The sequence below is a fragment of the Hemitrygon akajei genome, chromosome 13, assembly GCF_048418815.1.
Source record: "Hemitrygon akajei chromosome 13, sHemAka1.3, whole genome shotgun sequence".
Lineage (NCBI taxonomy): Eukaryota > Metazoa > Chordata > Chondrichthyes > Myliobatiformes > Dasyatidae > Hemitrygon > Hemitrygon akajei.
This window is the reverse complement of record NC_133136.1, coordinates 28,201,456-28,226,890: the sequence shown is the minus strand read 5'-3', so window position 1 is coordinate 28,226,890 and position 25,435 is coordinate 28,201,456. Positions and strand designations below refer to the sequence as shown.

Here is a 25,435-nt window from a genome sequence, read left to right as displayed (position 1 = left end):
GCGTTGACTATATCATCCTGACCTCTCTCTCTCTCTCTCTCTGAGCAGGAAGTGCTGGCATTCAGTCCACTCCACCCTGACCTCCAGACCCAGCTCCTGGAATCCTAGCCGCAGCGTCTGGTCCCTTCTCTCCTCCGAGTTGTATTTGCCCACTCTGAGCAGGACTCATGATGGTGAAGGGAATGAATCAGGGAAGGGATGGCAGCCAAGGACATGACTCTCCTCCTTCACAAGCGGAACAAGTCTTTTACTGCAGAAAAGCAATCTATTGCCAAGTACCATTTCACCGTTCATGGGGGACAGCTATTCATTCACATGCAGCATCACCCTTACTCCTATAGAACTGTAGGATGTTCATTAATAACAAATCTATGCCTGTGAAGAATGTTGTGGCTAACTAAAACTGAGCTCAAAGTTCAGAAAGTTCAAAGCAAATTTATTACAAAATACGTACTGCATATGCCACAATATACAACAATGAAATTCATTTTTTTGTGGGCATACTCAATAAATCCAATATCCATAATAGAATCAATGAAAGACCACACCAACAAGGCGGACAACCAGCGTCAAAAGACAACAAGCTGTTCAAGTATAAAAAGAAAGAAAAATGAAGAAATAATAATAAATAAGCAATAAATATCAAGAACTTGAGATAAAAAGTATTTGAAAGTGAGTCCATAGGTTGTAGGAACAGTTCAGTGATGAGGCAAGTGAACATGAGTGAAGTTTATCCTCTCTGGTCAAACTCCTGGAGGGAGAGAGTCTAGGGAAAACCAAAAGAATCGCGTTCTCCTGACAGGATGAAGAGGTCAATACTCCCCAATGCCATTATGCTTTACAATTCAACCGCCAGGACTTAAGAACTTTTTAAAAGCTATTATTAATGCTTTTTGAGATAGTGATTTAGATGCATATCATATTTTTTACTGAGTTAAGTATTGTATGTTATTAGTTTTGCTACAACAAGTGTATGGGACATTGGAAAAAAAAGTTGAATTTCCCCATGGGGATGAATAAAGTATCTATCTATCTATCGATCTATGATGTTTTATACTTTGTCTGTACAAAGATAACAAATTTTTAACTCCAGTTTCAATTGCTATAACATTTGGAATATAGTTAGATAAATTCACAGAAAATTACATATTTGCAATGGCAGCACATATTCAAATTTGTTGTCTGTTCCAAAGGCTAGATGCTCAAAATATAAACAGAAGAGATTTAGCAGAAGCTGGAAATTCAGAGTAACACACATGAATTGCTAGAGGGATTCAGCAGGTCACTCAGCATCTATGGAGAGGAATAAAGGGTCTTCGTGTCAGGACCTGATGAAGGGTCTTTTCCCAAAACTGATTCTTTATTCCCCTCCATAGGAGCTGCCTGACCTGCTGAGTTCCTCCCGCATTTTGAATGTGTCGCTCAAAATACCCATTTTATTACCGTGCTGAAGGATGGCTACACAACTAACCAGATGAATGAGTGACTATCAGAATTAGAATCTAGTTTAATATCACTGGCATAGATTGTGAAATTGCTTAACAAGTCTGTCCTGTGCTGTGCCTGAAGTGGCAGGGAAACACCTTCAACCATATTCTAATAGCAGGAACATTCATCTGTTGTCTTTCTCTATGTAGTTTCAATGGGACAGAATCGAATGATTGGTTTCATTAGCCACAAATATCAGTTGGAAATTGCATACAGATTTTATTTCCAAAGATTGGTGTTCATTTTGGTTAATCCATAATTACGTTATCCATAATTTCATGACCTGAAGATGAACCCTAACAAAGGGCAACAATCAATTCATGAATAGCATCCTACTGCTCAATGAGAAAAGTGAATTGGCCTCTCCCTGCTCGAGGGAGACACCAAGCTGCTTACTGAGAGCACATTACTATTCTCCCAGAGCTTTGAACTGTTTGCATATGACAGAAACCAGACCACTATCTGAATGTGGGGCAACTGCACAAAAACAGTGAAGTTCATGCAACCTCAGTCAGTGCCTCTGTAACAAATGCCCATCGAAGGCAGAGTGGCCATCTGTCTCTACAGAACCTCCTGTGGGAACATGGAGATGGATTCCCTTACGATCCATAATATCCCATAAATTTGGTGAGTTGGGTCTGACAGCTTGCTTTGCATCTTGTGTACGCCTGTGAAGCCTAATGATGGAATTGTCCCAAACATGCGTGTCACCCGAGTTTTCTGGATTAGTACAGATACATCCAGCAAGCTCACACGCCTCAACCCTTTTGACTCATGTCAGGCAGCTGTCCACTAACCCCAGGCAGCACAGTAGCATAGCAGGTACTACAACAGCACCAACGATCTGGGTTCAACCCCCATTGCTGTCTGTAAGGAATTTGCATGTTCTCCCTGTGATTGCTTGGGCTTCCCCTATTGCTCCAGCTTCCTCCCACATTCTAAAGACATAGGGTTAGTATGTAGTGGGCATGCTATGTTGGCACCAGAAGTGTGGCAACACTTAGAAGCTATTCCCAGCACATCCTCAGACTGTGTTGGTCTTTGATGCCGACAATGCTGGAGGAACTCAGCAGGCCAAGGAGCATCTACGGAAAAAGTACAGTCACCGTTTCCATAGATGCTGCCTGGTCTGCTGAGTTCCTTTAGCATTTTGTGTGCGTTGCTTGGATCTGCAGATTCTCTCGTTTGTGACGTACTTTGCTGTATGTTTCAATGTTCTGATACACTGTACTTTGCAAAAATATCAGGCACATATATAAAGTTAGGGTGCCTAAGAATTTTGCACAGAACTGCAGTAGTTTTATGTATTGCACTGTACTGCTGCCGCAAAAAAATACAAAGATTTCATGATATGTGAGAGATGTTAAATCTGATTCTGACATGGGTCTCTATTGTGGACTGAGGGTGAGTGGGAAGGGGTCAGGGAGAGGGGAATCATGGTTGGGAAAAGGGGAAGGGAATGGGAAGTACCAGAGAGACAGTCTGTAATGATCAATAAACCAATTGTTTCGAATCAAATGATCTTGCCTGGTGTCTCAGGGCTGGGTGTGTCTGCACCTGCGACCCCCACCCCTGGCTCTTCTCTGCCACCAGTCCCACACCACTCCTGGAGCCCTCCACCAGGGCTCACCATTCCTAACACTTTTGCACCCGCCAGATTTCAAAACTCACTCTCCACTCCATGTTGACAAATACAGTTCTGTACAAAATCCTTAGGCACTCTTGTTTTACATATGACTAAGACTTTTGCACAGTATTGTACGTGTGACAAATAAAGTTAATCTTTTAATCTAAACCATTGTAAGCTCATTCCGTGAGGAGTCAGGCACAAAGACCCACTTTTGGTCATATTCATTTTCTCTCTTAGAGCCATGGAGTGACCATACCCAGAGTCAGAGACATGACTCGTGGTCATTACTTTATCACAGTGCTGGTGAAGGAGTTCGGCCCCAAATATCAACTGTTTGTTCCTCTCTATGGACGCTGCCTGACCTGCCTAAGTTCCTCCAGCATTTTGTGCGTGTCATCCATGTCAAGGAAGGCTCCTACTTGAGCGAGTCCCATTTGCTGGGATTCATCCAACGTCACCCAAAACCTTTCCAATCCATGAACCTGCACAAATGTCTTCTAAACACTGTATCGTATGGCACAGCACATAATGAACAAATAATTTATACATATCTCTATCAGTTCCTCCATTGCTCATTATACCCTCCACCGTCTGCACAAAATATTTATTTCTCATGTTCCATTAAAATATTTCCCCTCTTGCCTTAAACCTACATCCTCCAGTTTTAGACTCCCCTAACCTGGGTAAAAGACAATTCGTCTTACCTCAGCTCTTCATGATTTTATAATTCTTTAATGTCGCCCCTCAGCCTCCTACAGCAAATTTAAATAAAAACAGCCTATCGGCTTCTACTCGAAATGTGAGCCACCCTACCCCGGCAACATCTTTATGAATCTGCTCCGCACTCTTTCCAGCATAGTTAAAGCCTTCCAATAGCTACACAACCAGAACTGTACACAATACTCCAAGTACGGATCACTCACAGATGTAATGATATTCCAACTCTTGCACTTAGTGTTCTGAGCAGTGAAGACAAGCATGCTGAAAGCTTTTTTCATCATCCATCATGTCAACCCCTGTGTTAACACTTTCATGGAACAATGCATCCTTTAGAGTCATAGATTCATAGTGAAGTACAACACAGAAACAAGCCCTTTGGCCCATACGGCACATGCCAAGCCATTCAAACTGCCTACTCCTGTTGACCAGTGCTGACTGAGACAATGACCCTCCATACTCCGGCCATCCATGTACCTCTCCAAACTTCACCTGAAATGTTGAAATTGAGCTTGCACACACCAGTTACACCGGCAGCTCATTCCACAATCTCAAAACCCTCTGAGTGAAGAGGTTTCTCCTCATGTTCCCCTTAAACTTTTCACCTTTCACCCTTAACCCATGACCTCTAGTTGTAGTCCCACCCAATCTCAGTGGAAAAAAAGCCTGCTTGCTTTTACCCTGTATCCCTCAATTTGTATATCTCTATCATATCTCCTTTCAATCTTCTACGTTCCAAAGAATAAAGTTCTATCATTCAAGCTTTCCTTATAACTCATGTCTTCCAGTTCCAGCAACATCTTTGTAAATTTTCTCTGCACTCTTTCAACCTTATTTACATCTTTCCTGTAGGCAGGTGACCAAAACTCCACACAATACTCCAAATTAGGCCTCACCAATGTCTTATACAACTTCAACATAACATCCTGTACTCAGGTCAATGTGCCAAGATCTTTCTTTAGGACCTATTGTGGTAAACTATGTGTATACCTGTCTGGACACGCCCCTCTGCTGACTGCTCCTGTGGCTCCTCCCACAGACCCCGGTATAAAGGCAATTGGAGGCACTGTTCCTCCCTCAGTCTCCAAGATGTTGTGGTCACTTTGCAGCTATTAAAAGCCTATTGTTTGCCTCCCGTCTCCGAGAGTTATTGATGGTGCATCACCTATCTCCTTGTGATGCCACTTTTAATGAATTATGGACACATATCCCCAGATCCCTTTGTTCTACCACGCTCCTGGTGCTCTTAGTTCACGGTGTAAGATCTACCCTGGCTGGTCCTACTGACGTACAACACCTCTCATTCATCTGCACTCCATCTGCCCTTTTTCAGCCCGTTTTTCCAGCTGGTCCAGATCCTGCCGCAAGCTTTAATAGTCTTCCTCGCTGTCCACTATGCCTCCAACATTGGTGTCATCCGCAAATTTGCTGCGCCAGTTAACCACATCATCCAGATCATTGGTATCTCCTAGTCTTTCGGCCCACTTATAACTAGAAATACAGACACATTTCCTGCGTCCCCCATTCGCCTAAACCTAATGGCGTAGCAGTTAGCGAAACGCTTTGCAGCGCCAGCTGTACGATCCGGTTGCCGTCCATAAGGAAGTCTGGTCGTTCTCCCCGCGACTGGGTGGATTTCCCCCCGCATTTCGAAGGGGTTGGTAAGTCGTCGGCATGCCGGGTTGGCGCCAGGAGCAAGGCGACATTTGCGGCGTTACTCCGGTACATTTTGGGGTGGATGACGCAAAGCAACGCACTTTGCTATGTTTTGATGTAGGTGTGACAAATAATCTTTATCTCGAAACATTCGACATTTTGTGCTCCCAGCGACACAGCACTGGATTCCGCGCCACTCATTCAGTGTGCAAAGTTCTCCTGACACTTGCCCTAGTCAAAATTCCATAGACCTGAATCAGCCACAGTACCCGCAATTACCAGGAAACCAGTTCCAACTATTAACCGCGCAGCTTGTTTACCATTGACTAACACGGAAAGAAACTAAAAGGTTAAAGAATTGCAAAACCCAGAAAGATCACAGAGACGTGAAACTCGACCCACCAGACCCCAGATTCAGTGTTCTGTAAATGCAGCACTTCCTACGACAGTCTTAGTGCCATTCTAAGGTTTCTGAGCAAAAATATCCTGTATGATGATTAACTAAATTACAGGAACGGTAATTTCAAAACATGAAGATGCAGTTATTTATACTGAAGAGATGTTTTTTTATTCCTGGTGACTTAAGTTTGCACTAGCCGCACCGATGCGTTCAAAATCAGTGATTTAGGACAAGTGAAACTAATCTTTAATTAAAAAGCAGCATTTTATTGATGAAAGACGTTAGGGACGCTTGAAAATATTTTGGATTACAGCAAATAAATTTAAGAACGCCTCGTTAATTTATTCCACACGACGCGACCAGAAGTAACGAAATTTAGTCATTTGATTAACATCGGGAAAACAATATTATTAGACACCACCAGATGGCAGGCGAAGTCCGAAAAAGCAAGCCAAGGGAAAACAGAGACGACTGCAAATATTTCCAAAAGTTGAGCGTTTATGGCGACCTGTTTAAAAAATAGACAAGGGGAAACATGTCACAACAATTTAAAGATAATATTTGCAACAGTTTGGAGTCAAAATCCTGTTTATAAAGATCCGACGCTTCCCCGTCCTACCATTCAGAGAGTATCTGTTCTGATTTTTATGATTGTCCCTGTAACGTTAGATTTGATTCTTTTATCATGAATTATTTAATTTGACTTTCCAAATTGCACATTAATTGTGTTAGTACGCATTATTTAGTTTTGCGCGTTATATCTTAGTTTTCAAAGTTTACCACGGCCTCCGTCAAAAGAGACGTACCTAGGTGCAGAGCTCCCAGTACATACAATTCCACTGCTGTGTACAAATGAGAATATTAAATGAAAATAGTTGTTAAAATATTGCTAACGACATGTGAAGAAGCGATGAAAAAAACTAAACATGCACGAGGGCAAGGTAAATTCTCGTCAGCGTCCAAGCCTCGCTGATGAGTTTCCACGTTACTATATATCAGGGTTTAACTCAGTGGAGAACTATCCAATACTCAAATTATCGCAATCTATGATCTAACTCAGAATTTATTTTTTTTTTAAAAAGCTATGGTTTAAATTGTTAGCATTTCACGTGGTAACGTGCCAAATTCAACCTGCATTGCACGAGGCATGTTCCTACCCTGATTGCTAAATCGCTGAAAACAAAAACGCTTTTCCGTGCTTCGGATAAATCTAATTTGCTATCCAAGGATCCATTCGACATTTTCTGTTTCTAACATATATATTCTTTGTTGTATCAATATACATGAAATTTTACTGAATATTAATAAAATCGCTGTTTTGTATCGTTATCCATTGGACCCCAATAAAGTTTGTTTTCCTGCATTCTGAATTAAACTAATTGTTAATGCAAAACTCCCCTCCTCCATCAATTAGCTGATAACTAATCAATACTTCGACCTCATGAACGAACCATGGCTACCTTGGTCTACAAACCCTTCACCAAATAAAAATATGCCCATCTTTTGAATAATTCGTTTGGCACAGCATTTACAATCAGACGGGGAAAGAATTTCCAACATTCACCGTGCTTTACGCTAAAAAGTAAATGCCTTGACTTCGGGGTGAAACTTTATTCTGTGTCAGAGGGTGTGTGCTGCGGGGTGGGGGGGCATCTTCCTTTGGTCTTCGATCTCAGTTAAATGAAGCGTCGTCCATTCATCATTCTGGTGACACAAGCTTCAAATCCTCTTATAGCTATGTATAAATTAATATAAATGTAAATACCATTAAAGAAAATTTAGCATTCGAATTCCTCCTCACATCCAAAGTGATTGACTCATACTTTTGCGCATTGAACTTAATCTGGCACAGATAATTTGCCGCGTTTAATGTGTCTGTTTCATTGTGATTTCTCAGGTCATCCGCACAATTTGCTGTCACTTGTCATTTAATCCAGTCTGAAAATTTGGGAGATATCCTTTTCATTCTTTCATCCAGGAGACAGAGATCTGAAGATTCCGCTATCAATTCCCCCAAGGAACAACACATTTTACATTCACCAATCAATATGCACTCCCTTTCAGTTTCCGACATCTCGGATCAATTGCCAAACCAATTAATAATAACCTGATGTAGCCTCGCGTTATTCGGTCATCACCTTTGTTAAATAAACAGATTCCAAAAACTGAGGAAAAAAATCTTAAAATATTCTACAAAATCTTTTAAAATATATTTAATATTCAATTTATACTTGTATTTCGTGGTAGTTGCGTTCTAACGGAGAGACGGTAATCACTGGGTAGCATTTGAATAATAGTTATTAAATAACTATTTAATATCCGTTCAACTTACTGAGAGGCTCGCCGCGCAACCTTATCATATTTAACTTCCCTCTTCAAAGTGACCTCTATAAAGCAGTGATAGCCTGATTGTGTGTTTCTTATAGTTACTGGCACAGGAACAACATTTCTTCTGGGAGGCGGGGAGGGTTACTGTGCCGTACAATATGAGGAGAGAGCGGATTATACCGTTCCGTGGGGTTAGAGGAAGCTTCGCGCATTTCGTCGCTAAATGAAAACAGCTGCCAAACAACGAAACACTGTAAAAGAAAAACCCCTCCGATTCCATCCGAATACTCGTCATATTTTGATTACTACGTTTTGACAAAAAAAAGCATTCGGAAGAACACGGGTCGCGCGCTTCCGCCGACAGTTCCGGCACCAGTAGAAAACTAAATTAATCCAGATTTTGTCCAAGTCTCCACAACTGTTCACGAAAGGCGCGGTCTACAATTTTCGCGGCCAATTCGTGTGATTTTTAGCATTCCGCTGCAGTTGACCTTTATCCCACTGTCGTTCTGTTGCTTCGCAAAATTCTTTCAATAATTTTCTCTCCAGGTTCATTGTGTATAATGACCGAAACATCTCTTCAAAGGTTTGTCACTATTAATACAGCAGGTGTCTTGCCTTTCGCTTAGTTACTAAATAAGCCTGGTTCGAAACTCGGTTTAACTAGTGTTGGGGTAGAAACCTTCGAAGTTTAGTCTGTAAAGATTCCACCGTCTCCAATAGTCTGCCCTGCATATTATTTGTTCCCCCAGATTATTTCGTGCCCCATGCCTTTACTTGAACAAGCAGCACAAATGATAGAAGTCAAGAGAAAATCAGCAGATGCTGGAAATCCATGCAACACGATAAAAAAAAAGTCACGACTGCATCTCCCCCCTTTTCGACGCGATTAACACCACGAGTCAGTTAGAGGGAAATTACGACCTTCGGCTGAACATTAATTCGTCTTAGCGGGATGGGTAGCAGATATGCTTTAAAAAAAAAACAGCGGAGTGTGTTCTGTTCTTGAGAAGACGGAGTTAATGTTGACAACATTTACATTTATATTTACATTTTGTGTTGACTAAATTCGGCATATTTAATTATTGATTTGGTACATTAGATCTGTCCAAACGGTGCGACCGAGCAGCGAAGCCACCGAGCGGAAAAGTGTTAAAATTCCGTATCATTCTTGATAAACTTCCTTCAAGTTCCAGTAAGCTTGCCCCCTCCTTTTCTCTATCCCCTTCTTAATTTCCTGCTAGAAATGAACATTGTAAAATCTTTGAGTGTGACTGACTTAACGAAACTGGGAGGAGTACCAAATAACGGGTAACGTACGCGTTTGCTGCTGGCAACGTACTCGCCAGCCATCCGTTTATTTTATGCCGTTTTATACAGCCCTGGAGGTTTCGCGGCAGTGAGAGGCGAGGATGCGGTGTTGGGGTCGGCTTGCACCGGCAGATGGCGCTTTAGCCCCGCTTGACTCCAGCGTGTTGCCTGTCGCTGACGTGCTCGCCAAGGGCTGATCGCACCAAGTGGAGGCCCTCTATGGTAATGACTGGGGTTGGGAGGGATTCTTTCCCCCCTTAAACGATCGATGTAGATCGGGAGGCGAGCAAGAAAAAAAGATGAATGAACCAGGTCTGATCAATTGTCACAGAAACGGGACAGCTCAGAGCCGAAGAATGAAGACGCGTAGAGAACTGGTGAATGCCGTTTGAACGGAATAAGAGGTGCTGATGACCAAGTAAGTAAAACAAGGGTTTTCGTCAATTTCGTCACTTTTGCTCTTTCTCAGCAACCTTTCCCAGTTGCATGACTGCACTTTTTTGTTCTCCCTTGCAGATGCCTGCCTGGAAAACAAGGATATTTTTAAAGATACTGATTGGTTTCCTTGCCATACATTGTTCATTCGCGCGAACCATGAAGGTGCGATGTTTCTTTATTTTATTCTACTTCGTCACCGGCACGGGCCGATCGCAAGGAGCCCTTAAAACCATCAATATGGCCATCCTGTTGCCCCACAACAACACCATCTATCCCTGGGCTTGGCCGAGGGTAGGTCCCGCCATCCAACTGGCCATAGAGAGGATTAACCAGGACAAGGAGCTGCTGAAAGATTACGAGCTCACCTACAAGTTCAAGAGCAGCGAAGCGGACGGCTCGTGTTCCAATTACGCCGCCCCTTTCAACGCCGTAGAGTTTAAGATGACTGGCGACCCCGATGTGTTTGTGGGACCCGGCTGCATGTACGCCACCGCCGCGGTGGCCCGATTCGCCAGCCACTGGAATCTACCCTTAGTCACCAGCGGTGCACCGGCTTACGGCTTTGACAACAAGACCGGAGAATACAACACCACCATCCGGACCGGCCCGAGCCACACCAAACTTGGGGAATTTGCCAGACACATCCACGAGACTTTCAACTGGACCTCGAGGGCGGCACTAGTTTACTGGGATTTAAAATTGGATGACCGTCCCTATTACTTCACAGTGGAAGGGATTTATACCTCTCTGGAGTCAGAATTTCGAAACATGACGGTGAGACACGAAAATCTTATGGACAATGAACTGCAGCCGTCGGATATCATAGAAATTATACAATTCATTAAAGACAATGCCCGGAGTAAGTGTATTTCTGGACCCCACCCCTTCTGTGTACATGGTGACAGTAAAGAGGTTTGATGTTATTTAGGCGGTAGCGTCGCACCATAGTATAAGTAAGAGAAATGCGCCTAGTCTTCGCTATTTTCCCAAAGTAGATGATTCAGAGGGACAATGTCAACAAATGATGTTATATTTTATATCCTAACCATTGATATTGCGTCTTCTCCATTCACGCCCCTACTTCATAGCTTTTTAATAAGCTGTTTCTTTAAATTACTAAACCAACCCACTGTGATAATAGATTTCCGGCGATCCTGAGGTCCAGAATATTTCGCCGAGTCCATTTAAATCAGATTGAAACCTCGGTTTTGTTCTGCGGACATAGCGGAGATGACTCCGTCCCCGCTACCGAGAAACACGGAATCAGAGGAGCTTTAAGATGTGAGGGTTTACACTGGGTTTAAAAGGATGGATGCAAATAAAGGGGTTAGTGTAACATTTCACTTGTTAGATCAGTGGCAGTTCAGAATCAGAAAGTATCACGCGTTCATAGTGGCAAACATTGTATCCGGTGTTCCACGTGTAAAGTCAAATGCAATACAGCAGTTACTAAACTGTTAGCCAAAACAATTAGGAAGTTGACACTTTGAGGAAAGGGGTTACGCCGCTTGATAAATTTGCGATGAAAAAGAAAACTTTTTGATGATGATATGAGAAATCTCTGGGAGTAGGTTAATGAACATAATAAATTGAATTGCACACTACGAGCGGAGCGCATTGCACTGGAATATAATTAAGGTATTGTGCGAGTGTTTTGGACCACAAATAGACTGCAGACAGATGTACCACCTAACGTTTACAGTTCGCAGTCACCCATTTCCAGTAATGAACCGTGCGTGACACAACCCTGTATCTGTAACAGACAAGGGAAGCATTTGAACGATCGATTAAACTGCCCATTACCCAGCGCTCACAAAGTGCCTCGCGATATGAATCTTAGGATATTTTTCTGAGCGATTACCTCAATTTTATTTAGAATTGCTGAACTCAGATACTTCATCCTACTTGACAAATAATCACCCCTCTGAGTTTTTGCTGTGCTGAAGTTAAATGATCGGTTTTAGTTTAATGAGGGTTTTATTATGTACAAATGGCGCTTTGATTTACACGGCGTCGCATCTCTTTTTTTTTAGTTGTGTATTGGTGTCTTCCTTTGGAAAAGTTTCGGCAGATTTTGTGGCAAGCGCAAAAAGAAGGGCTGACGGACGGCGAATACGTGTTTTTCTATGTGGATCTCTTCGCCGAGAGTCTCCGAGTGAAGGCGACCGGACAGTCCACGAAATATTGGGAAATTAAGCACAACAACGAACCCCTCTTTCCAGAGGTTTTCAAAGTAAACACAGGTTTTTTTTCCAACTCATTTAACACATGGTGTACAGATACCTTTCTCGTTCTATTAGAGGTCGTTATGCCGACAGGGAGACTGTCATGCAGATTGCAAAACTTCTAGTCTGTGTTAAAGCGTTGTTTAAAGTGCCGTCGCAATCTGTTTTTACCTGTCACCGAGCGACCTACATCTAAACGCCATTAAAGGAAGCAGGGTTATTAATTCAACCACCGAGCTCGTCTCCCCCCCCCCCCCCATTTAATGGTTAATTAACCTAATTTAGCCGTTGTTTAATATCTCAAGGTTATGTTGCCTATTAAAAAATAATTTTAGAGCGACAATATATAGCGAGGATATTCTAAACAAATAATAACTTTCACACAAAATGCTAGAGGAATTGTGCAGGCGAGGCTGTATCTATGGAAAAGAGTAAACTGTCGACGTTTCGGGCCGAGACCCTTCATCGAGACGTTTTTTCCATCGATGCTGCCTGGCCTGCTGAGTTCGGACTCTGTGTGTGTGTGTGTGTGTGTGTGTGTGTGTGTGTGTGTGTGTGTGTGTGTGTGTGTGTGTGTGTGTGTGTGTGTGTGTGTGTGTGTGTGTGTGTGTGTGTGTGTGTCTCTCTCTCTCTCTCTCTCTCTTTGGATTTCTAGCATCTGCAGATTGTCTCGTCTTTATAATCAATTTCACTTTGCTTTAGGTTGTCCTACCATTGTTATGTGTCTTACCGCTTTATTTCTAATGGTTCGTACCCTCACATTGAACCCCCGAGCCATGTCGAGAACTCCACCTTCATATTTTACTGGACTCAAAAAGAGCTTAATCGTTTTCCGATATACGGTTTTCCTAGTTCTTTGGCAGTGGTTTCTGCGCCGTGTTGCATGTTTAAAAGACTGGAGGCGAAACGTTTTGATTATGGCCGAATCGTTATATCCGCAGACGCTGCTCTGGACGCTAACTAAACCATTTATAACTATTTTTCTTCAGTCAGTGATGATCATTACCTACCGGCATCCCGAAGACCCTAAGTATTCTGATTTCCAAGAGGATTTACGTGAAAGAGCCAGAAATGTGCCGGGCGTTGATTTCGACAACTCTCTGGTAAGCGTTATATTGAAATAGAGACAGGGTATAGTTGGTTGTTAGTATCAAGTTAGTTGACAGTATTAATCAATTGATTAGAGAAAGAGGAAGAGCTCGATGGCATTGCAAGTAGCTGGAGGGATACCTTGCACTGATGCCAATGAGCATAGGACATCTCTCAGATTTGCTCTGGGACCGGCGTCTGATTCTCATCCTGTTGCAATGTAGCCACTGAATGCGCTTGACATGAGGTATGCCCTGTGAATGTATGTCCAAAATACCCTGGTTTACTTTTTCTTCGATCCAGTGATGTGCACAGCAAGTTGGTATGATGTTACCTTGAAACAAATATCAGTGCATTTCTAGTATATTGCAGCCCATCTGAAAATAACTATCTCGCCGAACCCGTGGTAATAAGTATATCACTATTCAATTTCTTACGTGTTTATCTATTTCATAGAAGGGTCGATTCCTGTAGGAAGTATAGTAATAGCAGAAATACAGGAAATTCTATAGTTTTAAGTAAACTAACAACAATGTTCATGTCGTCGTTGACTCGCAAACAGAATAGACTTCAATTTATTGTTAAATTATGACACTTTTAGACAAGGTTTTCTGATACCGTGTCATGCTTAAAGTGGACATGGCTGCTCCTGGGCCAAATGAAATGCTAAGCTGACTGTTCTTTGCTGATGGTTTTGGGGTTGGGGTGCTGATTTCAGCAAAGAAGTTCCTTGCTTTAACCTGTACTTCTTAAATGCTGACCCTCTGAGAAATGTCATTGTTACTTTGTTAATTTTCTTTCTCCAAGTCCATCCATTTTTTGCAGTGATGTATATACTCTTACATTTAATTACACTGTGTATATATATATGTATATATTTCATGTTATTTATTTTGCTACGAAGTGTTTCCAGTGAACAACCAAAATTTAGTAATATGAATTGAATTGCTGAATGCTTTGGGGTCTGATGTTTCATACTGTTTCTGTTCAAGAATTTGTATCATTGACAATTGTAAATTTTTTTCGAACACGAGTTCTGTTTTGTTCTTCTGTTGGAGCTTTATATTAATGTATTCATAACGACACTGTTTTTGCAAACCTTCATCCAGTAACCATTAGATCTAGGCCCATTCTTTCGTCAGTTAATTCCATGATGTGTTATATCATGCTGCACAAATGTAATCTGAACTATAAAAGTCTTAAAACTATTGCGGTACATTCCCAGACAATGTCTAATCGAGTTATGCCATCTTTCTCACGTAATCCACATTTGCCACCACAACAAATATTCAACACCAGTGTCTCATTATTAGTCAATGCTTCCATTAGCTCTGTTTCCTGATATTCAGTAGGTATATTCATGCCTCTGTGAAACTGACCATGATTTCTGTTTACCACACCAGTGCATTTAAATGCAGACATCTAGAAGTTCTTCTTGGTCCTTCGTACTGTGTTGCAGTCTCTGTCAAAAGAACCAAAGCTGAATCAGGAATTGAAATGAACTTCACTGTTTCATATGTAACAGTTCATATATAGCAGGTTTTACAGCGATTCAATACATTAATTCTGAATACTGTAATAGAATTGAAGACAAACACAATTTTAAAAATTCCCCGTACTTTAAGTTGATAATTGCTCTTCTCAAGTTTCTGACATGAAAGGCAAATTAACTATGGTCATGAGAAAGTGTTTACAAATCTGTGTAAATGTTGGTGCTTTTTATTTCTGATTTGGGGTATGGCAAAATTCTTAGTTCTGATTAGAAATCCATCTCAATGGGATTATTATTCTTTGACAATGTGGATCCCCCCCCCCCCATGCTTCACCCCTCAAAAAAACTGCCTCTTGATAACTGCACACTTGGGAATGGAGAGGTCACCTCACAGAGCCGACAGAAGGTTTCTGCATGATTACTTCAGTGTAAGCAATGAGCATCATTACTTTGCCATTGATTATACAATTCTGGGCAATGTACTTTATGTTAATTAATTCAGTAACATGCTAGTATTAAGTTTACAGTTCCTAAATTTAAAAATGTAACAGGCAAGGAATAATAGAAGTTTGTGATTCAAATATGCAATCCTTCAGAAAGCAAGCAACATGAAGCCAGTCACAAATATTTTTGTTCCCTATTTTCATTGTAAATTTATTTAACATACTGTATCCTATTGAAATAACTAAAGACTAGTTGTGGATAAATCTAAATCGATTTCACTTATCCACCACCACTTTCAGAGATTTTAAATTTCGGATGTAAATTCAGTTTCAGCATAAATACCAATGTATTTGCCATGTTATGAGTTTAGAAATTAATTAAATTAAACACAATACGAACAATGAAATAAGATTACACTACCGATACAAGATAGAAGTACATGAAAATTTTAAACATTATTTTAGAATAAACTTCTTTGTTCCTAACCAATTCATTTGTTTTCAAAATTCAATCCAATAACACTGATTCATGGAAACAAACATAGTCCAAAAATTTTGAATCAATATCATAGATTTAGAGTTGAATTTAACAGTAATAAAATTAAGCATAAATGCTGATAGATACATTCTTTAGACATGGTTCTATATGGCTCTTGATGGATTAAGTGCAGGCTATGCAATACTATTTGGTATAAACAAACAAATCAAGTGGAAGATAAATAATGGTTATTTCTACCAATATGTATTTTTATGGGTGGTTATCTTGATTATCCTTTTTAATCACATTGGATTTTTCTACCTTAAAGAGCCCCAACACCTTCAGTTAATTTACCTAACATGTGGATGTTGAATAGACTGGGTGTACTACTGTTAGAAGTATTAATGTGGAAGAGTCAACTTTAAACGTTAGAATTTTTTTTGGAGTTTTGGCTGTATAACTTTTCACTTAAGTGAAAGATAAACCTCATCAGATAATTTTTCAGCTTTCATTGTCACATTCTTTAGATTGTTTGAAAAGATAGTTATTGAAAATCACTCCCTGAGAAAGTTTCAGTCAATTAACTTGTAGTTCCTGTTGCTGAGATCTAAACATTCCTATTTCTGAAGCCCTCTCAAATACAAAATTCAAAGTAAATTTATTATCAAATCAAGTATAAGTCACCATGAGATTCATTTTCTTACAGACATTCACAGTAAAACAGAAGCACAGTAAATTCAACTGAAAACTACACACAAAGACTGACAAGCAACCAGTGGGCAAAGAAAGGTAGACTTTGCCAGGGATTCTCAAACTTGTTTATGCCATGGACACTTACCATACCAAGGAGACCACGGAATCCAAGTTTGGGACCCCTGTACTATGCAAATCCAAAAAAATGATAATAATAAGTAAATAAATAATTCTGAGAACGTGAGTTGTTGAGTCCTTGAAAGCGAGTCCATAGATTCTGCAAAATCATGCAATTTAGCATGGTGAATAATTGTTGGCCTTGCCATAGGTATCCAATCTCAGGAATTAATCAGTAATTCAGAACCAGAATTTGGGTTTGAAGTTTGCCTTGAATTAAACTATATTCACATCGCTGCATCATCAAGTACTTTCTCTTTTGTAGAATAATTATAGTAATAAAATTCAGCTCAGATTCATTCTCCAGACTTGTCTTTGTGTACATCTCCTGAAGGATCAAGAATGATTCATAAAATAGAACCTAGAACAGTACAGCAATGTTGTGCCGAACTACCTAAAAAGCAAATCAAAAACACCCAAACACTAATTCCCTCTACCTCAACCATGTTCATAACCCACCATTTTCCTTGCATCCAAACATCTCTTAAAAGCCTTTCACATATTTACCTCTACCACCATACCAGGCAGCACATTCCAGGCATCCACATCTCTCTGAAAGAAAATCTTACCCCTCACATCCCCCCCGAACCATCCCCCTCTCACCTTCAATGCATGCCCTCTGGTATTAGACATTTCAACCCCGGGAAACTGATACTCTCTGTCTATCTATGCCTGGCATAATCTTGTTAGCCTCTATCTCCCCTCAGCATCTGACATTTATTTTGAAATAGTATTTATTTGCAAATAAGTAAAGTAGAATTTCCAATGAAATATACAGGAAGATGATGTTTCCTGTTTGGCATTGCTGTCTAATGCACTTCAACAGTGCCCTTAAGTTAACTACAGGGTCATCAACCAGGGTCCACCATTCGTTGATGTTTCACTCCCTTAGCCTTGGTAATAAGTCAAGTAAAATTTCAATAATAATGATGATAAATATTGTAAAATGTTCTTTCTGTTCAAATGGATCTGTGTAATTATTTGAGTGCTTAGCAATCTTAATTAGGTTAATATTTGTGCTTTGAAATAGCAGAAAGTCCTCCAGTGTTCTGGCCAGGACAGAGGGTCAAAGGCGCATCTGAATTTGCATTTGTGGGGATCTTCGTGGGTACCGAGATGTGATTCGTAAACCATAGATAATGGTGGCAGCTGGGAATTGCACTCTAGGCTAACTAGAATTCCATTAAGGCCGAACAATCTGCTTCTGTTCTTTCAAATTTTCTTAATTCAAGTTACTGGTCAATAAAGTAGTGGTTAGTGGTAATTGGTTTATTGTTACATGCACTGATAAAGTGAAAAGCTTATTGGTATGAGGGAGAAAATGAATGCAGAATATATTGTTGAAGTTACAGAGAACAAGCAGTGCAGCTTTAAAAAGGTTAGATACATAAAATGTGCAGGACAAAGTTTACTCCTGGGATCTGGAGTTTCTTCTGAATTCATAGACTGTTTTGGTGGAATATGCTAAAACTGAGGAAGTCAATGGAAAGCTTACATAGCATTTGCACAGGTCATCGAAAACAAGATTCTGCTATGTTTTGTTAAGTTTACAGTTCAAAAGTTGGCAAGTTATATTCATAGTGCCATCTCCCCATCTTACTTTGTCATTGGGAATCATACAAATGGGAATTCTTTGCAGACCTACAAGAACACTTAAAAGAAGCAAGTTTTCTTTTCGGCCATGAGGGTCTTATCTAAACAGCACAACATACATAAAATGCTGGAAGAACTCAACAGGACAGGCAGCGTCAATAGAAATAAAGAAATGAGTGTTTTGGGCTGAGACACTTCAGGACTGGAATGGAAACGGGATAGAATAGTGGATGGGGGGAGGACTAGCTAGAAGCTGATGGGTGAAACCAGGTGGGTGGAAAGGGTAAAGAGCTGGAGAAGAATGAATTTGATAGGAGAAGTGTTTGGACCATGGAAGAAAGAGATAAAGGAGGGGGGGTACAGGGGGAAGATGAGATGATTCAAATAAAAAGGAAGGGTTTATGAGAGTACAGGAGATACCAGGAGGTCAATACCAGGGCAATGATTCGGAAGTGGCAGAAATATTATTATTATTATTATTATTATTAAATAATTTGGGTACTTATGAGATAATATAACTGGACATTGCTTTAGATTATAAGATAAATAATGTAATGTATTTAAAATAGAAAATGAATGTGTATGTAAAATCAAACCCTAAGAATTCTAGGTCTTCAGGAACAATGCCCATGCATTAAAAGAATCTAAAGGACTATGGATACCTAATTAAATAAATATATTTAAAAGGGGATACAATATGCCTGGTGAAATATTGACAGCATTCTTTCCTTCAGTGGTTAGGGTGTTAAATTTGAAAGTAGGAAAGGCATATTGTAGTTGCATAAAATTCTGGTCAGCCCATATAGAAGAAAACCTACAGGATAAGACAGGCCTTTCGGCCCACAAAGCTGTACCAAACATGTCCCTTACCTTAGAACTACCTAGGTTTTACCCAAAGCCCTCTATTTTTCTAAGCTCCATGTATCCATCCAGGAGTCACTTAAGAGACCCTATCGTTTCCACCTCCACTACTGTAGCCGGCAGCCCATTTCCACACACTCACCAATCCCTGCGTTTAAAAAAAAAAACAAAAAAAAACTTACCCCTGACATCTCCTCTGTACCTACTTCCAAGCACCTTAAAACTAGGCCCTCTTGTGCTAGCCATTTCACCCCTGGGGAAAAGCCTCTGACTATCCACATGATCAATGCCTCTCAATATCTTGTACACCTCTATCAGGTCACCTCTCACCCTCCATCACTCCAAGGATATTTGGAGTATTGTGTGCAATTTTTCTTGCTGTGAAGAATGTGGAGGCTTTGGAGAGCATGCTGAAGAGGTTCTCCAGGATGTTTCTAGAATTAGATCATTTCATGGAGTTGAGATGTTATGACGCTGTTATATGAGATGCTGGAGTGGCCAAATTTAGAGTAATCTGTGCAGTCCTGGTCACCTATCTGCAGGAAAGATATCAATAAGATTGAATGAGCATGAAGAAAATTTCCCAAATGTTGCTGTGACTCGAGGACCTAATAACAGTAAATACCCCACAACCATCATGTTCTTGAACCAGAGGGGATAACTCCACTCAATTTCACTCATCCCATGACTAAACTGTTCCCACAACCAATGGATTCACTTTCAAGGGCACTACATCTCATGTTCCCAATATTATTTGGTTATTTATTTATTATGTATTTATTATTTTTCCCTTTTTAAATTTGCAGATTTGTTTTTCTTTCGCACATTATTTGGGTTTTTTTTTGGTCCTGTTCGGTGTGGTCTTTAATTGATTCTTTTGTGTTTCTTATATTTACTTTGAAGTGCTTTGATAATAAATTTCCTTTGAACTTTGAAACTTTGAGTTATAGGGAAAGGTTGAATACGTCCCTGGGATGTAGGAGAATGGAGGAAGAAATTGAGGGGTAAAGATAGGGTGAATACAAACAGGCTTTTCCCACTGAAGTTGAGTAAGACTAGATCTAGAGATCATAGGTTAAGGGTGAAATGTGAAATATTTAAGTGGGAACCTGACGGAGAGCCTCTTCAGTGAGAGGGTGGTGCAAGTGTGGAACTAATAAGTTAGGACTTTATTCCCTGGAGTGGAGGAGAATGAGAAGAAATTTGAGGTATTCAAAATTATGAGAGAGTATAGATATGGTAAATGATCAGCTGAATATGTAAATGCACATATGATCCACATAGAGATAATCTAGTTTGATCTGATAGACCTTATGGAGACATTTACAAGGGGATCAAAACTGGGAACTCAGTGTTCAGGGATATTTGATAGGTAGGAAGGAAATGGATGTTGGATTTGTTTGCTAATGAAAACATAATGAATTCAAAGTGAGAATTACTTTAGGTGTAGAAGGTGCAGAAACCCTTTGGGTGGAGATAAAAGCTTGTAACAAAAAGTTGATAGTGGTAGGAGTGGTGTACAAGCCCAAAGCAGAAATCACAAAGACTGTAAATGAAGGAATAAGGAGGAGGAGGGCAAGAGAGTAGAGTAGTGCACTGGTTATTGGGTTACCTTAATTTTCATGTAGATTGAGTTAATAAGTTTGGGAATGTCTTGAGAGTGAACTTGAAGTGCATTTAGATTAGTTTAGATTAGTGTCGGTGGAGAACATTCAAGTGGTTACATCACCATCTGGTATGAAGGGGCCACTGCACAGGAGCAGAAAAAAGCTGCAGCAAGTTGTAAACACAGCCAGCTCCATCATGGCACTAGCCTCCCCAGCCTCCAGGACATCTTCAAAAGGTGAGGTGATGCCTCAAAGAGGCAGCATCTGCCATTAAGGACCTTGATCACCCAGGGCAGGCCCTCTTCTCATTGTTACCATCAAGAAGGAGGTGCAGGAGCCTGAAGATACACACTCAATGTTTCAGGAATAGCTTCTTCCCCTCCACCATCAGATTTTAAAATGGCTATTGAAACCCATGAACTCTTCCTTAGTATTTTTCCCTCTCATTTCCCACTACTTATTTAATATTTTAATATACTTTCTATTGTAATTTATAGTTTTCATTACTCTGTATTGCAATATACTGCTGCTACAAAACAACAATATCACGACATATGCCAGTGATATTAAACCTGATTTTGATTCTGTTTTCCACAGCAATGGGAACTAAACCACCAGAAAACTGGTTACCGTATTTTGGATCTTGTAATCTATAAAGAGACGCATTTAATAAATGATTTCAGAATAGTGTATCCCCAGAAATTGATAATCATAACATGATGAAATTTAGCAACCAGTTTCAGAGTGTAAAACCTGAGTCCCAGTTTGAGTGTAAAACTTGAGCCTGAAATACTTGTCTTAAAGCCACATAAGAGAAGAGGGACTGCATAGTATTGTAGTGGGTAGTGTAACATTTTACAGTGCCAGCTGGTCTGTAAGTTCCCCCATGACAGTGTGGGTTTCCTCCTGATGCTCCAGTTTCCTGTCACATTCCAAAAACATCTTGTGCGTTAGAGTTAGCCTACAACACATCTCGAATTGATGCGAACATTGCATTTTACTGTATGTTTTGAGGTGTGTGATAAATGAAGCTAACCTTCAGATCTTTAGTCTGAAATGACTATGGAATGAAGATGGAGTTGGCTAAAGTGTACTGGGCAAATCTGTCAGCAGGTAAGACAGTAGACAGGCAGTGACAAGTATTTTAAGGAGGTGATTCATGATTTGCAGCAAAAGAAGTAGCAATCCCGATAGAAAGGGAAGTTTCAAAGGGGGTGAGAGGAAAGGACAAACCATGGCTAACTAAGGAGGAAATTAAAGTGAAGGATAGGATGGCAAAGGTTACTGGTAAACTTGAAAATTAAGTGAAAATCCTGTAATGAAGGCAAAAATAAAAGTGAGGTCAAATTAGCATGTAATATAAAAACTGACCTTCAGCAAAGGAGGAGAGAAGTTATAGTTATTTGGAGAATGTACCAAAGGAAATAATTATGGGAACCTAGGATATTGCAGAAAAATTGCAAAGATACATCGCCTTAGTCTTTACCATAGGAGACACTATGAACATCCTACTAATACTAAAAGTACACCTCAGTAAGTTCCTAATACATGTTCAAGTGTATATGGTGAATAACGTTGATGCTTGAAATGATAGGGTATTAGCAGATAAGATTAACTACCATCATTAAAGGAATAACATTAGGTAAGCTAATATGTCCTCTGGACTAAAGGTTTGTATCCTCAAATCTCAAAAGGAATGGGTGTAGAAATAGTGGATACTGTAGCTGCAACCTTCTTAAAATCTATAGGAGACAAATCGAAGGATTACAAAATGCAACTGCAATACCCTTATTCAAAAAAAAAGGTAGGAGGAAATCAATAATACATCATAGGAGGTAAGAACAGAACCTTTGGAAGTTCATAACCTGAATTTCCAAAAAGGCAAACAAGAGAAAATCTGCAGATGCTGGAAATCCAAGCAACGTTCACAAAATGCTGGAGGAACTTAGCAGGCCAGGCAGCATCTATGGAAAAGAGTTGACATTACAGACAAAGACCCTTCAGCAGGACTGGAGAAAAAGAAATATGGGGAGTAGATGCTGCCTGGCCTGCTGAGTTCCTCCAGTAAAGGCACCATGGTTTCATGGATGTGAAACAATTTTATTTGAGGCAGCTAGACTAGACAAAGAAACCAGCATATATTTTGTATTTAGATCTTCTTAAGCTATTTGACAGAGATCATGCTCTGCAGTGTTGGAACTGATTAATGATTTAGAAAGAAGGAAGTTAATGTTCTGGAACCAGATTTGGAGATAACTCAAAATTAGGAGAGAAGAGAAACTGTATGAATACAAACCGTTTACAAAAAAGTCTTGATAGAGGGGGAAAAAGTTAGCAAGTGGATTAAAAAGTGGCAAAATAGGAAGTTGTTCATGTTCTGATAAAGCAGATTATTTATTTTTCCAAAGAATATAGGTTGTTGATAGCTGAAGGAAGAGTTTTGATAGAATGGATTCTGAGAGAATGCTTCCACTTCTGCAGAGAAAATAATCAAATATATTAATCAAAGGAGAGTCATGCAGAAATCCAATGGGGACCTCGGGGGAGACTCTTTTTTTTACTGCAAAGACTGGTAAGGATGAGAAACCCACTACCCCAGAAATTATTGAAGAAGATCATTGTATTTATGGGGATGAATATGAAGATGAAGTGAACAGCTAGATTTAACAAAAATATAGGATGAGGTTTGGACATATAATAAATGCTGTGCCATAACTCCATTGTAAAAACAAATTTAAAACCTACTTTTATCGTAAATGTCTTTTTCCTCTCGACCTTTACAAAAACAAGTTTACAATAAGACAAAGATGGAAAATGTCCCCATGAATGAACTCCTAAGAAGTGGCTCAGATGTGCTTAGAATGCACAAACCTTAAAAGCATTTTAAAGATTTTCCTTATCGATTGCTGAGCAACGCAGAGAAATTTATAGCAGCCTGCGCTAATTGCATTTATTTGTTTTTGGCCAAGGACTGTCGTGCTAAGGAAAAGTAATAAACTGACAACACAGTTTTTCTTGTCACAGTTTCTGATTTATTTCTGTTGGGTTGTCCAGTATGGTCAGTTTTGCTATGCTACAATGCAAAACATTATGTTTTGATCAGCATTGAAGCTTAACTACCTTATTAAATACCTGCATGAATAGAACGAAAATAGATGTTTGTGAATCTGCCAATCTTCTATTAGCATCAAATATCTGTGAGTTATTTTGATATGCTTCCCAGCTGATATATTACTTAGGAAATTCAGTGGCCATTATGTGAGCAAACAGATCCCCATTAACTTCTCCATTATTATGATTACTTTGGGGGGGGGGGGGTGGATAGTGGAACACATTACTAGGTATGGAACAGTTCCTGAGTAGAATTTCATTCTCTGGTGCTTGATCAAGTGCTGCAAATACAGTTAGCTGCCCAACAAACCACGATAATAGAACATTGACCACTATGACACAATACAGGCCCTTCAGTCCACAATGTTAAGCAGAACTTTTAATCTACTGTAAGATCAATCTAACTCTTTCCTCCTACCTAGCCCTTCATTTTTTCAGTCATCCATGTGACTATCTAAGAGTTTCTTAAATGCCCCTAGTGTATCTGCCTCTACACCCCAGCAGGGGCATTCCACACACACATGTGGACTATGTGTTTAAAAAAAAACTTACCTCTGGCAACCCCCTATACTTTCTGCCAATCACATTAAAATTATGCCTGGTGGAATTAGCCATTTCTGCCCTGGGAAAAGGTTTCTGGCTGTCCACTTGATCTATGCCTCTTATCATCTTGTTTGCTTCTCATCCTCATTGGTTCCAAAGAGAAGAGCTCTAGCTGATTCAACCCAACTCCGCTCCCACCATTTAGCTACTTCTATTCTGCCTATTTAGTGCCTGCAACCTGAACAAATTTCTTCCACGTTTTGTTCTGAAGAATAACAGCTGGTTATGTCAAAGAGCACGGGACCTTAAACAGCTTGATCTTGGCTGAGGGAGACATCCTGGACTGATTACTGGGTGAAATTCCTGCTGCTCATTGCATGTTGTTACAAGATATTCAACGGAGTAGGTAAATAATATTCAACTTAATGTTCCAGTTGACATGTCAAGTTCTGAGCCGGAGGCTTGAACCTTCAACGTCCCTATACTGGAAGTTTAAGATGATCACCTGAGCCTAGAAGGCATTTAGAAACTCATAATGAATAACTATTCAGGTCATGTGTGAATTAAAGTTCCATGCCATAACACTGGCAGAACTGAGATCATTCTGCTGGACTCTGATGACAACTGTCTTCCTCTGTCTTCAGCATTAACCTGTTCTTTTGACTGATCTAGTGCCACATATACGTTTACATTGCTGTTTAACCTTGTGTTGCACCAATTCACCAAGAATACCTCTTCCTATAAGCAGGGTACTATTACGTTTCTATTTAATCCCTCTCACAGGTTAAAACACCAACTTCCATTCTCTCAATTTAATATACTTCTCCATCTTTATCTTTTACACATTTTAACAACATAGAACTTTGCAGCATGAATAAATTCTCAAATTCCTTCTGAGCCATCATCTCCAGATCGGCCTAGATCCCAGTGTAAAGGAAGTTAACATTGTTCTCACTTGCATTTTCAAATCACTCCATGCTCTTACTCAATTCTGTGTTGAAAATTATCTTCAGTAGTGACACTCAGCCATTTTCATTTTGTACTCATTTGATTCCAGTTAATGCCTTTCAAAACTCTAACTTCTTGATAATGCATTTTGCCAGTTACTTTTCCTTGCGTCCTACTTGGTGTCAAGTTTTACTTCCACCCCCTATC

At 40.0% G+C, this 25,435-nt stretch overlaps 1 protein-coding gene and 1 long non-coding RNA gene across 3 annotated transcripts in view; one reads left to right on the top strand and one right to left on the bottom strand.

Annotated features, from left to right (window-relative positions):
• Positions 1–6,208: 6,208 nt before the first annotated feature.
• Positions 6,209–10,471, bottom strand: LOC140737728 (uncharacterized). Of its 2 annotated transcripts, none has more exons than XR_012101242.1 (2): positions 10,334–10,471; positions 6,209–6,399 (listed from the first exon to the last, which is right to left on the bottom strand). It is a non-coding gene; the product is annotated as an uncharacterized lncRNA (long non-coding RNA). The 2 variants fall into 2 exon arrangements; XR_012101243.1 differs by lacking the exon at positions 10,334–10,471 and adding an exon at positions 8,224–9,246.
• npr2 (natriuretic peptide receptor 2) overlaps positions 9,577–25,435 on the top strand; it is a 144,586-nt gene continuing 128,727 nt past the window's right edge. The window contains exons 1-4 of the mRNA XM_073064307.1: positions 9,577–9,948; positions 10,047–10,827; positions 12,002–12,201; positions 13,183–13,296. Coding sequence (XP_072920408.1) covers positions 10,047–10,827; positions 12,002–12,201; positions 13,183–13,296 — 1,095 coding nt within the window. The 5' untranslated portion in view covers positions 9,577–9,948. The remainder of the gene's footprint in view (positions 9,949–10,046; positions 10,828–12,001; positions 12,202–13,182; positions 13,297–25,435) is intronic.